The sequence below is a fragment of the Pipistrellus kuhlii genome, unplaced genomic scaffold, assembly GCF_014108245.1.
Source record: "Pipistrellus kuhlii isolate mPipKuh1 unplaced genomic scaffold, mPipKuh1.p scaffold_m20_p_11, whole genome shotgun sequence".
NCBI lineage: Eukaryota > Metazoa > Chordata > Mammalia > Chiroptera > Vespertilionidae > Pipistrellus > Pipistrellus kuhlii.
Genome location: NW_023425416.1, coordinates 42,248,905 through 42,265,706, shown reverse-complemented (window position 1 = coordinate 42,265,706; position 16,802 = coordinate 42,248,905). Strand labels below are relative to the sequence as shown.

Here is a 16,802-nt window from a genome sequence, read left to right as displayed (position 1 = left end):
ATCCTGGAGCTCAACACGGGGAATGTCACATTACTGCTATTCTAAATTAAGTTGGGATCTCTGAATAATATGAGGCATTTAGTGGTAGAAACGTCATTATATAATTTTTGAATTTGATTCGAATTATATTTCTTTTAGATTTTAGAATTTGGAGAATTTATAGCCATCTGGAACTATTTAAATAATAGTGCTTAACCTATTTTGTAGAAATGTCTTCACCTCTCACTTTTCAAATTCACTTATTCTATTTAACAGATTTTAGATTACATAAAGATTTGCTTTTAATTTTCCCTAGGAAATGTCAAATAATCCATTTACTCTCTCATTTCACTTTTGATATGCAAAGTATAATTAGCAGTTACATATCTATAATAATAAAAGCATAATATGCTAATTAAACCAGAATACCTTCCAGAATGAAGCCAGGGCTACAAGGAAAGCTCGGGTCCCAGGTGCCAGAGGGAAGCAGGTACCGTCAGCCAGGGGAAGGAAGGCCTCCTCTTGCACGAATTTTGTGCATTGGGCCTCTAGTGTTTAATAAACATGTAAAGGAATCTAAATATACTTTCTCATATTTATTCAAATAGATGGTATAGACACATTGGGGAAAACTTAAAGGATCCTCAAGAAGCTTGCCTCCTATAAATAATAGTAAGCAAAACTGGTTCTCATCATTTTTTGTATTTTACGTCTCAAGGTGACATGAGAGTTGTGTATAAAGGGAAAAGGAGTGGAAGAGACATGATAGTGGAGGTAAAAGAGAGTAGAGAGGAAAGAGATGTAGACAGGAAAAATAGAACTTTACTTGAGTGGTTTTTTTTAATCCATTGTCCATTTCCTAATCCAGTCTCATCCTTTAAAAAGGTAATACCCTGTTTCCCCGAAAATAAGATAGTGTCTTATATTAATTTTTTCTCCCAAAGTTGCGCTAGGTCTTATTTTCAGGGAAACAACGGTAGTTTCTTACCAACTCAGAAACTCAGATTTCCAGTACAGTTTCTGCTCATTTATAATTTGGTAGTCCTTGGTTTTCCAAGAAAAGAAGAAAGAAGGAAAACACATTTTTTTTTATCACTTCCTACTTACATATCTGAACTTTGATAGTGTTATTCTGCTTCTACCACTTCCCATAAAGAATAGTTCATCTTCTACTAAATCCTAAAACATGTTTTTTTGGGGGGAAAAAACCCTAAATATTGACATTATATTATTAAAATATTTAGCAGCATGCTTTGTACTGATTTTAAAACAAAAATCAGTCCTTTTGTATCAGTGGAAATTGTGAAATACCAGTGTTCTTTTAGCTATCCCTAATAAGAATCTTTATGTATATAACAGAAAAAACCTGCTCGAAGAAGATATGAGTCATATGGAATGCATTCAGACGATGATGCCAACAGCGATGCGTCTAGTGCTTGTTCAGAACGCTCCTACAGTTCTCGAAATGGTAGTATTCCTACGTATATGAGGCAGACCGAAGATGTGGCAGAAGTCCTCAATCGGTGTGCTAGTTCCAACTGGTCAGAAAGGAAAGAAGGCCTTCTGGGTTTGCAGAACTTACTAAAAAATCAGAGAACACTGAGGTGAGTTGTGCTGCCTTAAAATAGTTGTCCTATTTAGCACTTTTTTTTTTTTTTAATATATTTTATTGATTTTTTTTGAGAGAGGAGGAGAGAGGGATAGAGAGCTAGAAACGTCGATGAGAGAGAAACATCGACCAGCTGCTTCTTGCACACCCCCTACCGGGGATGTGCCCGCAACCAGTGTACATGTCCTTGACCGGAATCGAACCTGGGACCTTTCAGTCCGCAGGCCGACGCTCTACCACTGAGCCAAACCGGTTTCGGCCTATTTAGCACTTTTTTACTTGACTTTGGTTTCTATAACACTTTAGAGGTACTGGTATATGAAAAGACTTGTCCTGAATTTAGAAGGTGGTATTTAAAATACTTTCCCAATCTTCAGTCCTTTCAGATGATCTGTACTATTATATATTATATTAAGAAATTTTCAAATTCACTTATTCTACTTAAAGAAACATTTTTTTTTAAATATTTTTTTCTGCCGTAACCGGTTTGGCTCAGTGGATAGAGCATTGGCCTGCAGACTGAAGGGTCCCAGGTTCGATTCCAGTCAAGGGCATGTACTTTGGTTGCGGGCACATCCCCAGTGGGGGGGGGGGGGATACGGGAGGCAGCTGATCGATATTTCTAACTCTCTCCCTCTCCCTTCCTCTCTGTAAAAAAATCAATAAAATACTTTTTTTTTTTTTTAAATTTTTCTGTCCTAACCAGTTTGGCTCACTGTTGGCCTGCACACTGAAAGGTTCCGGGTTTGATTCCAGTAAAGGGCAAATGCCTTGATTGCAGGCTCGATCCCCAGGAGGGGGCCTGCAAGAGGCAGCCAATCGGTGATTCTCTCTGATCATTGATGTGTCTATCTCCTTCTCTCTTCCTCTCTGAAATCAATTTTTAAAAATTTATTTAAAAAAAATTTTTTTTTCTTGATTTCAGAGAGGAATGGAGAGGGAAAGAGAGAGAGAGAAACATCAATGATGAAAAAGAGTCATTGATCAGCTGCCTCCTGTACATTTCACATTGAGGATTCAGCCTGCAACCCAGGCGTGTGCCCTGACCTGGAATTGAACCATGACCTCCTGGTTCATAGGGCAACGTGCAATCATTGAGCCACACTGGCCAGGCTAAAGAAACTTTTTTAAAAAGATTTTTAAAGTTGATTTTAGGTAGAGGAAGGGAGAGGGTGAGAGAGAGAAATATTGCTTTGAGAATGAAACATCAGTTGGCTGCCCCCTGCCAGAGGTTGAGCCTACAACCAGGCATGTACCCTGACTGGGAATCAAACCAGGAACCTTTCAGTGCCCAGGTTGATGCCCAACCAACAAAGCCACACAGGCTAGAGCAAAAACATTTTAAAATGATACGTTTTATTCACAAATACCGTGTTTCCCCGAAAATAAGACATCCTCCGAAAATAAGACCTACTTACAGGTTTCCTTCTGAGTGAAATATAAGGCATCCCCCTGAAAATAAGGCCCCCCTAGGCTAAACATGAGAGATTTGGTCCACTGATTCTGAAAGAAATGGAGCCACAAGAAATTCACCAGGAAATTCAGGAATTGGATTGTTATGATGATCAATGTTACTCATTGAATAAATGAGTAAATTCTTGATACTGTAGGATTCACAGTTTGTCTCGTTTGTGTTGACAACTACCGTACTACCGTACCTTATACAGGTAATAAATTTCCTTTATTTTCATTTAACAATAAATGTGTACCGTATTCTTCTTCATGGAAAAATAAGACATCCCCTGAAAATAAGACATAGCGCATCTTTGGGAGCAAAAATTAATATAAGACACTGTCTTATTTTCGGGGAAACAGGGTAGATGTTAAATGAAAAATGTTACCAAGAGGAAAGAATTTATGTTCACCTGAAAATTAAGGTATATTTTTAGTGTTTGTGTAATATTTGAATCTTAGAGTAATATGAAATGGAATTGGAATGAATTTCTTTAAGGAGAGAAGTTTATATGGGTTTTTAGTTTGTGCTGGTTTGGGGTTTTTTTTGGTTGTTTTTTTTTTTTTTTTTCCTGATAGCTTTTACTTGCTTTTTCCCCTGAGTTCTTTGCTTTTATCTGTATAATGTTTTAAAGCTCTATAGACTTCACTTTAAGAAGCTGGTTTCAGATAATGTGTAAATTTGAGTGTGGTGGATAATAAAAGGTTACTTCCTGACTTGATACCTAAAATCAGGGTTTTATTAGCTGTGTATTTATTTTAGGAAGTATCAGCACTATATAATTTAAAATGAAAATATTTCTATGTACTATTTAATATAGTTTAATGTTTGCATATCATACTTCACGAATCACTGCAATAAATATTGTAATATTGTCCCCAGTCCCATCAGAATTAGGGTAATACTAGGCTCAATATATCATCTTAAATGGCATAGTTGAGAAAGATTTTAGCCCTGAAATGACAGAATTTAAGAAAACATGTTTGCTTTTAAAAGGATAAGATTCTGGGAATAACATTTGTTCAGTTTTCCCTGCCATGCTACATTAATAAAATATAATTCTATTCCCTTATAACTTTCAGCTTTTAGAGTAAAGTAGGTTGCAACAGAATTATTGTTGTATTCAATAAATTTATATTTAGCTCTAACAACTAAATCCTACAAATTCCTCAGTTTTGAGGGCTTATTTTTTTAAGCCCAATTATATGTAAGGTTACTTTTAAGTGACTTCTTCCTACAACAAGATATTAATTGGCCACTTTATTATTTTGACAGTCGAGTTGAACTGAAAAGACTATGTGAAATTTTCACAAGAATGTTTGCTGATCCTCATGGCAAGGTATGTTATAGTATTTAAGATTATTTACTCCTGTAGGTGTCATTTGTATATTGCCCAAAAAAGAAATAAAATAATAACAAAATAAAGCCATTTTTATTATTGCCCTAGAATTGTAATAATCTTTTCAAATACAATTGAAATTGTTTTATATCGTACATAATTTAGAAGTTGCTCTCTGGTAATCATTTAAGCTTCTTGGAAGAGTGAATGTCTAAGACTACAAACTGAAGTGAATTTTAACAAGCTGGACTCTTATAAATTAGTCAGATGAGTATATGTATTTGTATTTTAAAACATTCCACTTTTTATAAAGGAAATAATTGGGTAAGTTTGTAACTTTTTATGTAGTTTTCTTCTCTGATTATTACAACATTAATGTAAACATATACTATCTTAAAAGAACAGTTTTGTAGAAAAAATTTTTATTAAATAACACAAAGTATGGCTTTAGCAATAGTAATCTGAAAGAAGCAATTTGTATATTGAAATAGTCCATAAAAATTTAAGAATGTTATTCAGTTTTTAGTGTTGATTAAAACATATTTGATTAAGTACTTCTACATAATCTGCATATGTACTGTGAAATTTTGCTTTATTTGATGGACATTACTATTGTAAAATATATTCATTTATTTTGTTTTCAGCAGTGTATTGACAATGGTAAAACTTTATTATGTATTTTCCTTTAGGACAGACACCAGGTATCTACATGAGCATTTCTAACCCAGATGAGAGGGAGATATGAAAAGGAAATTATAAGAAAAATATTAATGAATTTTACTTTACTGTGTGGTGTTTTTTTTTCTTTTCATTTTATTGTTGCACATATCATTTTCTCTCCTTTTTTTTCTATCTCTGATCTTTTCATTACTTAACAACACTAGTTAAAAATATTAAAATCCCACTTTAATCTAAAATCCAGCTAATAAATTACTAATATTTTAAAATAGTAATTTTAAAATATTATTTTCTATCAGAAGGTATATTTATTTTATCCAAGAATGTAAAAATCCCATTTAAGACAAAGATTAAAGCAGTTTATTTAATAAAACTTTAAAAATTTATAACTCTCAAACTGTAGGTAGGTAACTACAATTTTATACTGACATTGGTACCACTATTTATTTACAGTTGTAGGATTTGCCTTAGTGCAAATTTTAAAAAAATATATTTTATTGATTTTTTACAGAGAGGAAGGGAGAGAGAGAGAGAGCTAGAAACATCGATGAGAGAGAAACATCGACCAGCTGCCTCTTGCACACCCCCTACTGGGGATGTGCCTGCAACCAACGTACATGCTCTTGACCGGAATCGAACCTGGGACCCTTCAGTCCGCAGACTGATGCTCTACCACTGAGCCAAACCGGTTTCAGCTAGTGCAAATTTTTTTTTAATAAATTCTGAACAAATTAACTGTTGATGTACTTTGTTGGCAATATAAGCCAAAGGACAAGACAGTTATGATCTGTGTGGACTTGTTTTCTAAAAAGATATTTTAATAATCTGTACAACTTTAAAATGAAAAGTTTTAAAACATCTCTAATAATTTTATTCCTCCTGGAAGGTAGAAGACTGAGCCAAGTTTATTTCTTGAAGTCACAATTTTTGATTGTCTGTTAAGACAATACTATGATTTAGTTGGATGCTACAATTTACATGAAATAAGGAGAAACACTTTTTAAGAGTCTCTTGGAAATAAGATAAGGAAGCTGAGTGTGTGATTCTTTCGGAGTTCACAAGCGTGATGATTGGGTGTTCACGTGGCTGTGTGAGATGTGCCGCCCATTAACCTTGTTACACTTTTGGCACATGACCCGTCTGACGTGGGGGAAAAAAAAAAAGAAGAAGAAAGCTGAGTGTGAAGCCTGTAAAGGAATTATTTGGCCTCTCTTAATAGATATGAAGAACCAGCTACCGCCCTCCCTAGAATTTTCAGGAAGGAAACTTTTTAGTTTTTCCTCTTAGAATTTTTTAACAGTTCTTAGTGACCCATCTAGCTTTGTCTGGTTTGATTTTTTGTTGTTTCAGTTAGTTCAGTGAAGATAAATGTACTTGGAAGATTTTTGTTTAACTTGTTTTTGGTGATTGTCCAAGAGAGGCTCTGCCAGTAATGTAATTTACTAGGATAAACAGGCTATCCTATCTAATAAAGAGGTAATATACAAATTAACCATCACTCCAATACACAAGATGGCCGCCCCATGTGATCAAAGATGGCCATCAGGGAGGGCAGTTGTGGGTGATCAAGCCAGCAGGGGAGGGCAGTTGGGAGGGATCAGGCCTGCAGGGGTGGGTAGTTGGGGGAAACAAGGCCAGCAGAGGAGGGCAGTTAGGGGCAATCGGGCTGGCAGGGGAGGGCAGTTAGGGGTGACTGGGCCAGCAGGGGAGGGCAGTTGGAGGTGACCAGGCTGGCAGAGAGGAGTAGTTAGGGGGCAGTCAGGCAAGAGAGCAGTTAGGTGTCGATCAGGCTGGCAGGGGAGTAGTTAGAGGGTGATCAGGCTGGCAGGCAGAAGTGGTTAGGGAAAATTAGGCAGGCAGTCAGGTAAGCGGTTGGGAGCCATCAATCCTGGATTATGAGAGGAATCCCAGATTGGAGAGGCTGAGGGACACACCTTCTGCCCCCTTCCCGCCCCCCCATGCACGAATTTCGTGCCCTGGGCCTCTAATATCACTATATCCTTAGTTAGAGGTTTGATTTCAAGTTTTTAGCATTATATCCTGCCATTATTAAAATAGCAGATATTTCCCCATCCCTTTTTAAAACATATCTTTATAAAGTGTCAACAGCTGCAACCTTTCATATCAAGCAACTGTTTTTTATACTTTTCTTTCAAATACAGTTTAGTTCTTTATCAAGAGTCTGTAAAGGGCTGGATAGTACCTAAGTTTTTGTGGGCCAAAATTATCTCTGTCATAACTATTCAACTCGGCCATTAATAGCATGAAGGCATCCATAGACAATGTATGAACAAATGAAGATGGCTGGCTTACAATAAAACTTTATGAATGTTGACATTTTAGTTCTCATAATTTTCATGTGTCACTAACTGGCCTGTTGACTTAAATTTTTTAAAAAATATAAACCATTCTTACACAGACTGCAGTTTGCTGCTCTTGTTCTGTATCAACTCTTAAGTTACTGACACTAAAATAGAAACATATAGTTAAGACCCTTTAAGTCCTGGCTGGGTAACAAAGTTAGAGCATCAACCTTTTACACCAATGTTGGGGGTTGGATCCCTGATCAGTGCACATACTAGTACAAGAACCAACCAGTGAATGCATAAATAAGTGGAACAACCAACCAGTGTCCCCTCCTACTCCCCCCTCTCAAATCAAATTTTTTTAAATCCTCACCTGAGGATATTTTTTCATTGATTTAAAAAAATATATATTTCATTGATTTTTTACAGAGAGAAAGAGAGAGGGGATAGAAAGTTAGAAACATCGATGAAAGAGAAAATCGATCAGCTGCATCCTGCACACTCCCTACTGGGGATGTGCCTGCAGCCAGGATACATGCCCCTGACTGGAATTGAACCTGGGTCCCTTCAGTCCACAGGCTGATGCTCTATCCACTGAGCCAAACCGGTTTCGGCTTTTCATTGATTTTTAGGGAGAGTGGAAGAGAAGGAAAGACAGAAAAAAACATCAATGTGAGAGAAACACATCTATTGGTTGCCTCCTGCATGAGTCCTGACCAGGTTTTGGGCCTGAGGAGGAGCCTCAGGTATGTGCCCTTATCCAGAACTGAACCCAGGACCCTTTAGTCCATAGGCCTACGCTCTATCCACTGAGCCAAACCAGCTAGGGCCAATTTTTTTTTTAAAGACCTTTTACTGGAGAGGTTCATGCTACTGATTAAAGGTTGGAACAATATACTCTAGCCCCTCCTGGGTGAAACCATCCCTGTGCATTCCTATATATTCCAGCCATTCTCCATCTCTGATCTGTGATTTTTGTCTAAGTATTCAGGGCTGCCTGATAATTCTCTTCCTCTTATCTTTCTCTTCTGTCCTCCATAGAGACCGTGTTAAATAGTCTGTCCTCAAAAATCAAGCCCTGTTCACCTCCCTACCCATCTCATGCCCCAAGTAGATGTGCTAGCCTCTTACTCCATTTCCTAACTCTAAAACAGCAAACTTAACTACACATCAACCCATTCTTCCTACCTTTCTTCCAGTTGAAATGGAAGGAGGGCTTACTTTGAAGTTGTTGTTCGACTACATAAATACAATGTGTATCAAGTGTCTTGATAATATGCTCTCAGAGTGGTTAGGAATTTCTCATAAATTTCAGATTGTTGATTGCCATCCCTTTTTGTTTATTCAGCGTGTTCTTTCTGTCATTTTAAGGACTGTGCTGTAGGAGAGGAGGAAGAGATCGGGTTTTCTCCTTCTGTTGTGCCTTACTTAGTCTCTTTCACACCATTTCTTCTGCTCTTATTTGCAAACACCTATCTCTCTGCTTGTTTTAGTAATGTTAATGTTGGCTTAGAGTAGAGTCCTGTCCTAGGCCCTCTTCTTTCAACTTCATACCTTCTCTGAAGAAATTTGTGCACTAGGCCTCTAGTCTGTAAAATAGAGTTAATAGTAAGTCCCACCTCATATAATTGGGACAAGGATTAAGTGAATTGTATCTATAAAGCCTTTAGAACGCAGCAAGCACAATGTAAGTTTTTAAAAACTACATTTAAATTTAATAAGTTTGAGATATTAAGGAGTTAGGGATGATTTTTATTTTGACTGCTCTAGACCCATTTTCCCCTCAAGTGTAAGGAGTGTAATGCCAAAATCTATTCTATGTTCTAGCCTTAATCTCTGAAGGGACTAGTTGAAAAGAGCCATCCTCACTGAAGTGCTTGTTTTCAGTTGGCATTTTATAATCTCTGTGGTCCTTTCTACCCCTTGAAGTCACGCTCCTGAGTCTTGAACAGCAAGGGTAGGAATTCAGCCTGGAACTACTAAAATGGGACACAGTTGAGCGCCCTGGAAGGTCTCATCTGGTCTGGAGAGTGTTCTAGGTACTGAGCTGCCTGTGGTCCTAGGATCAGGAGACCGTGACACTCACCTTATCTGGGAAAAATTAAAAGTTGTGGTATAAACACTTAATTTTTACTTCCAAACAATAGTAATTGTTCCAAGCCTTCACAGAAATAATTTGTAAGTCTGTTGCTTCTGAGGAGGAAAAAATAAAGTAAAATTCTGGATGCCATGCTTTGGGAGCAAATTTTGGCATTGTCCATAAGTGCGGGCAGGTGTCTGTTAGTCTTCAATTCTTTCCAGAAGTTGAGCCTCAAGGATATAGGGTCTGGGGGGGGAGGGGATTTTTTTGTTTTTAATATCCTTGGTAAGGAGATGAGAGAGAGAGAGACAGGAAAATCACATGCTCTTTTTCCATACTACTCATTGAACTCTTGTTTTGAAAACTATTTTGAGTTTATCATACAACTGAAAAACATTTGTCACTTTTATTTTCTAAGTGTTTTTCTTCCATACAGGAATTTTGCATTGATGGCGACTAATTTGTGTGTTTTTCTTTTTTTTTCTTTTTTTCTTTTTGCATGCTGTCCCCTGTGTTGGAACTCTCAATAGAGAGTAAGTTGGTTCAATATTTGTTGGAAACCTAACTTTACTGCATGACTGTGCAATTAACCCTTTTTCTCTATTTTCTCTCCCGAAGAGTTCATGCAGTGTTGGACCCTTTGCAATCCACGAAATGCTATTCGCAGTTTTGCAAGCTGTCATTCTGTTTGGAGATGTGCTTTTTAATCTACTAATTAATCTAATTTGATTATGTTCTTCTGTTCTGTATTTGATGACTGGCACACCTAAGATACAAGCAAGGTTAAGAAAAGGCTGCCTCAATTGTAATAGCTCAAATATTATGATTCCCCCCCCCCCCCATAAGTTATATTTGTGAGATTTGTGGGAGCATAAGTTGATTCCATTGAAGTTTGGCTCCATTGAATTAATAACATAATCTCCAAGTTTCACTATTATTTTTTAAAATTTAGTTCCATACACCCCATATGTACTTTCTAATATTATAATAATGTCATTCCATAAGAGCAAACAGAGCAGTGATTCTCAACATTTTCTTCAAATTTTTAGCCCTAGTATTATATTAGCATATTCACTTTTCATTTTCTCCTTTAATCATAGATAAGGAAATGGGAGAGTATCAACATCTGACAGTAAACTCTTTGTGATAGGACAATCAAGTAAGAAATATTATGTGAAATTCCCAATATATTTTTTTTAGATTGATACATGTAGATAACAGCTATATATATTACCAGTTAGTAAGTACCATTGATAGGATATACGTATTTTGAAAAATAATAGTATAGTTCTATATATAGAAAACTATCAATACCACGTATACATTTTTATTTAGCTATACTCACATTATATTTAATCAAAAGAACTTTTTACTTAGGAGACTCAGAGAAGTCTTTTTGAAGGAAATAGCAATAGTTTGGCAAGATCATCAACTTTGGATATGTTAGCATGAGAGAAAGAGACTATTGGGCTAGCTTGAGTCCTGAGAAGTGGGAGATTCAGAAAGTTTTAGGAAGAAAAAGAAGTTAAATTTCGCTGAGGTAAAGGGAGTCTTATATAGCTTCCCTTGCATCGGAGAAAAAAGCTTGGCTGCCAGTTCATTACAGGGCAAGTTTCACTTAGGAGATAATTCTTACTCTTCAAGGAACTTTTCCTACACATTCATTGAACAACTTTATACTTGATCCACAGCCTCTAATAACCTTGAACTTGGTTCAAGTACATGATGCAATATTATGGTGAGAAAAAAGCATGATTTGGCCTGCTACCTGTTTTGTAAATAAAGTTATATTGGAACACAGCTATGTTCGTGTGCTTGCATACTGTGTTTGTGCGGCAACAGCGGAGTTAAATAGTTGTGACAAACACTATCATGTGGCCTGCAAAAGCTTAGCACATGTACTATCTGGCCTATTCCAGAAATGCTTTTTCCACCCTGGTATACAGAAATAGAAAAACTAAAGACTGGCTACTACAAAAACCCAGACCTGGTCAGAAAGGCCTGGTGCCTACAGTGATGGTGAGATTGATAGATTGAGGAAGGTCAAAAGAGAGAACTGTTCTAGAAGTCCTGGGACTTAGTAGGCTAGGTCAGAAAGGCCCTGTCACGGTCATACTTCCTATTGAAAGAGAATCAGGGGGAAGACTGGCTCTTAAATCACCCCACATTGGGGATGCAGAGGAATATATGCTTGGCAACAAGAATGGAAGAAAGAAGGGAAAAAATAAGAGTAAAACAGTATCAAGCTTCAGAATGACCAAGCATACTAAGTTCATGAAAAGCTACTACATGTCACGATTAAAAGGTCAATAGTGGGAACATTAAGATGGAAATTGAAGGAGAAATTCTTAAGACAGCATCTTTTGCATCCGTAAAGAAAGTATTTAAGTGAGAATAAATATATAGTGGAGGAGACCATATTTTAAAGAGCAAGAATACAGAAGATAAATACTAGTCTTACAAAGAAAATGGCTCTTTTTAAAAATATATATATTTTTATTGATTGGAGAGAGGCAGGGAGAGGTAGAAATATCAACAATGAGAGAGAATCATTGATCAGCTGCCCCCTGCACACCCTCTACAAGGGATTGAGCCGGCAGCCTGGGCATGTGCCCTGACCAGGAATTGAACTGTGATATTCTGGTTCATACGTTGGCACTCAACCTGTGAGCCATGTCTGCAGGGCAAAATGGCTCTCTTTTAGAGAGACAGTTATTGGAAGTGTAGCTATAAATGAAATCAAAGTTGGAGAAAAGTGAATGGAGAATTCTATGGTGAATGACAGTAAAGTAGATAAGCTAAGTTATTTAGCAATAGAATAAATAGAACACAACCGAAAACCAGCTATGGAAACATTGGGCAGGACACTTTTCTGGTTCTCTTTCCTAAGAACTAAATAAAATTGGAAAGTTGACCCAGGCATTCAAATGTTTATAGTTTTCAGAATGGATTTTGGTATAGTAAAAGCTTAAACTTGGAGTCTTTAGGAAAATAGGCAAGAATTAAGAGAGTGGTGTAGTTGTAAACCAGGACTGGGAGAAAGGCAGGAAGCCCTGATCTATGGTGTTTGCTATAATTTCAGAAGTGTAAATACCCCTGCATAGGCTTATTTCAAGCTACCAACCAGCTCACAAAATTCGTGAATATTTATTAGTCTACTTTCTAAGTAGGCGCTAACCATCTCCAACACACCTGGCTGAATAGATTTGCCAGGTACCAGTAAAAGTGAGTACTAGATTAGATTTATGCATTTGTCAGAGAGTAGGTCTAGTGAAGTTCAACAGTATTCTGAGTCCTGAATTGAGGGCCAGAGACAGTTTTAATTTAGCAGTAGGCCGAGTTTTTAATCTAATAGAAGCCAGGTTGTTTGGCTGTGGGGGTGGGACAGAAGTTAATGACTGCATTGTGAATAAGAGCATTGTTGAAGCAATGCTGCCTGGGATCAGAGTACTAAAAATTTTAAGTACATAGTCATAGTTCCTGCTTTTACAAATACAGAGCATTTTAAGCAAATAATGAAAGTTTATATTTTCTAGTTTATACAATGTTAAAGCTTAGTTAAAATTTTAATAGAAAAATCCTTTATTTCTAACATGAGGAAAAATATATATAATTGTATAAAGGAGATTCTAGAAATAAAGTATGTATTGAGAACAAATTTTTTAATTTTCAAATTAAAGTAGTTACTTTCAGATTAACTTTTTTAAACCATAGTTTTTATAACTTGTGATTATAAATTGTCTCAATACAACATGCCTGACATTGTCTTAAGAGTTTTTTTCCTATTTACCTAGAAACAAATTTTCCAGTATGCTGTGGAATTTCTTGTAAAGAGATATAATACACATTAAGTAAGTCACTTTTCATAAGTATTTTAATGACATACATCACTTATGAATATTAGCGTTCCTTCCCTTAAAATGATTTTCATCTTAGAAAATTTTTTTAAACTAGTGTGTTAATACTGGAACCAGGTATAAGCCAATCAATAGAAATGAAGAGTAGGACTTTTTAAAAATCATTAAAATTTATATGTAAATTTGTATCCTGAATTTACATATTTTAGTTATAGTTATCCCAAATCATTTAAAATTACTTTTGGGGCAGTTTTAGTAAGTAATATATCTTATAGCAAAACAAAAAGTCTGTGACAACTGACTTTCTGAGAAGTCTAAAGAGCCTTTAATTAGCCCATTATGTCAGAATGACCTTATGCTTTAAGGTAGCTATCAGCATGGTCATCTTCTGATGACAGAGCCACTCTTCATAAGAGTGTAGGGCCAGTGAAACTATAGGTAGTTTCTTGCCCTAATTTTCAGATGAAATGGATTTCAGTTTAACCTATTTAAGGTGTGCCAGTCATTACGGCCAAAGTTTCTTTACCAAGTGATGCTGCATGGAATAGCTAATTGTCGAACTTCAGCAGAAGTTGGATAACATTTCAAATGTACTCTTGTATCACAGAGTCCAATGAAAAGCAAGAGAGATTATTTTTCTGCTTGGCTGCCAATCGCTGTGCCTCTGACTCCTGTATTCCTTTCCATTTCAGTTTGGATTGATCATAAAGGTCAATATTTCCTCCTTTTTCTCCCTCCTCCCCTGTTTATCAACTGTAGGTATTCAGCATGTTTTTGGAGACACTAGTGGACTTCATACAAGTCCACAAAGATGATCTTCAAGATTGGTTATTTGTATTACTGACGCAGCTACTAAAAAAAATGGGTGCTGACTTGCTTGGGTCTGTGCAGGCAAAAGTTCAGAAAGCCCTTGATATTACAAGGTAATATTTTCTTTATATATCTCAAGTTTACCTGATAATAATTGGACTATTTAGTTCCTGTGTTAAAAGTTTAGATATGTCAGTCTTTTCAAACCATTTGAACTGCATAGGCTTCATTTTAAAATTGTTAGTGAGGCCCATTCACTTGTGTGTTTTATGCTACATTGGTCCTTAATCAAACACTGTTTTCTTTAATAAAAATTTCATTAACATTTGTTCAGTATTTAAGGTGGTATTTTGATGTAATTAAGACATATCTACTAACTCGAGTTGAAGGTTTTATTCAATTTAATGTAGAAATAAATTATTTTCTAAGTTTAAAAAGAAAGTTTTATTATGCATTAAAATATTCAGAATCTTTTTTTCTGAAGATTTTGAACCAATGCTTTATTTTTATTTTCTTGTATAGATTGTTGAAATGACTTATTTCAAATATTCTATTCATTTATTGATTTATGGTGAATCTAGAATTTAGATACTAAGTGTGGGGAAACATCTCTGATAATGTTGAACTTTTTCTGAATAGGTTTTAAATTAAATCTATAGTTGAGGCAAGATAGACCATTAATTACATGGTATTGCTATTTAACCCTCTCCAGGAAACAAATGTTGAGATTTTTTTCCAGGGAATATATGTTATTGTGTATCGTATCAAATACATTATACCACATACAGATACTTACTACTTCATGCATGCTTTTTGAATGACATGATATTTTGATTTAAGTATAATTTGCTGTTAAATTTGCTAAATGCTGACTTAATTTTTATTTTGTTTTGCTTTTTCCTCCTTATTTTAGAGAATCTTTTCCAAATGATCTTCAGTTTAATATTCTAATGAGATTTACGGTTGATCAGACTCAAACACCAAGCTTGAAGGTAAAAATTTAAAGCCTTTTGAAGACATTATAATGAGTTGAAATGTTTTATTAATACAGTTCTGTTGATGTGTATATTTGTGTCACATGAGAAGCTTTTCAATCAGTGGATTTTGTTTTTATAAACTTTCAGACAGTCAAGCCAGCACTTCGGGACCAGCTTCACTCTTTTTGGAGCTCTAAGGTTTTTTTTTTTGTTTTTGCATTATTTCTTTTCTTAACTCTCTTTCCAAATTCTGCAGTGTTTCAGATAGTGTTTGTATGCATCTGTGTTCAACTACTAACCTTTGTAAGCCTGTAAGCATGCACATAATTTAATTTCAAATGTTATTCAAATGCCAGGCTATTCTTTGGAAAAGCTTACTTGGAGTACACATTTAGAAAGCAACACAAAGTATGGCCATCTAACCCTGGGCTTGTGATGCAAAATCGCTCTATAAAGTCTTATCTAATTTTATGTTTGTGATTTCCCAATACTTTCTAAAATTTAGCGTCTGAATAGGTATTTTGGGTGAAATGTCACTTTTACCTATATTTATTTTAGTAAACAAAAAATTTTAAGTTTAATCTCAGTGCTTTTCTCCTTAACTGAAATAGTAACATGTTTTTTGCTTTTTCCAATGTGATATTTCTGATGTGTGCCTAATATTTAGAATCAGAATTACCTTTCTCGATTGTTGTTAGCACACATTTTCCAATTATGTGAAAACTAGGTGAATTCCAATTTGTTATAAAACTAAGTATTAAATTTAAAATAAAAAATAATTTAATATAAACCAAAGAACTCCTGCATTCTTTAGTAAAATGTTTTGTAGTGAGTATTATTAAATGAGAGTAAAGTCAGGGAAATAACAAGCATATATGCATTGATAATCCTTGTATTTTCTGCTCTGTTCTGCACGAAATGTATTTCCACAAGCATTACTGCCCAGGACTGAATTTTCTTTAAGTTTCTAAATATGATTTTTGTCTTAAAATCACAATTGTGTTTTTTACCAGGGTTGACTTACTCTCAACATAATGTTATTTTCTCAGAACTGCTTTGTGAAGGGGATTCCATCTGTTTTAATTTTAAAAAGTGACCTGCAGAAGAGAATAATTTATTTTATATTGTTGATAAATATTTTTAGAACTCATTCTTTGTCCAAGGCATTATGCTAGATATTTTAAATTTATAATGAATATAGAACTTATAATATTTTATCATTATTACCTATAATAACTGAAAAACTGTAAATTGTAGTAAGGGTTATGATTTAGGTGGTAGATATTCAAGTGTTAAAAAGGTAAGTAGAAATGCTTCATGGACCTGTGGAAATGGAAGTCTAAGCTATTAGCTTAAGAAATAAGGGTGGCTGAAACTGGTTTGGCTCAGTGGATAGAGTATCGGCCTGTGGACTGAAAAATCCTGGGTTCGATTCCGGTCAAGGGCATGTACCTTGGTTGCAGGCACATCCCCAATAGGGGGTGTGCAGGAAGCAGCTGATGGATGTTTCTAACTCTCTCTCCCTCTCTTTTCCTTTCTGTAAAAAATCAATAAGATATTTTTTTAAATAAATAAAGAAAGAAGGGTGATAAAAAGAAAGGACTGGAGCAATCATTTCTGGAGAGAATCCAAGATGGCTGCACAGGTAAACACCTAGCCGCAGCCACACACAACAATTTCAATAAAATACAACTAAAATATAAAATGGACATTA

General features: G+C 35.5%; 1 protein-coding gene and 1 non-coding gene across 51 annotated transcripts in view; both read left to right on the top strand.

Annotated features, from left to right (window-relative positions):
* The window catches only part of CLASP2 (cytoplasmic linker associated protein 2), a 133,652-nt gene that overhangs the window by 95,974 nt on the left and 20,876 nt on the right, over positions 1-16,802 (top strand). For 31 of the 50 annotated variants that reach the window (XM_036431752.2, XM_045579357.1, XM_045579359.1 and 28 more), the window contains 6 exons: positions 1,339-1,583; positions 4,317-4,380; positions 9,975-9,977; positions 14,061-14,224; positions 15,025-15,103; positions 15,236-15,286. In XM_036431752.2, the coding sequence (XP_036287645.1) occupies positions 1,339-1,583; positions 4,317-4,380; positions 9,975-9,977; positions 14,061-14,224; positions 15,025-15,103; positions 15,236-15,286 (606 nt within the window). The remainder of the gene's footprint in view (positions 1-1,338; positions 1,584-4,316; positions 4,381-9,974; positions 9,978-14,060; positions 14,225-15,024; positions 15,104-15,235; positions 15,287-16,802) is intronic. The other 19 variants (XM_036431727.2, XM_036431734.2, XM_036431741.2 and 16 more) reach the window with 3 other exon arrangements.
* Positions 6,101-6,204, top strand: LOC118715819. Its single transcript, XR_004986972.1, has one exon. It is a non-coding gene; the product is annotated as a small nucleolar RNA U13 (small nucleolar RNA).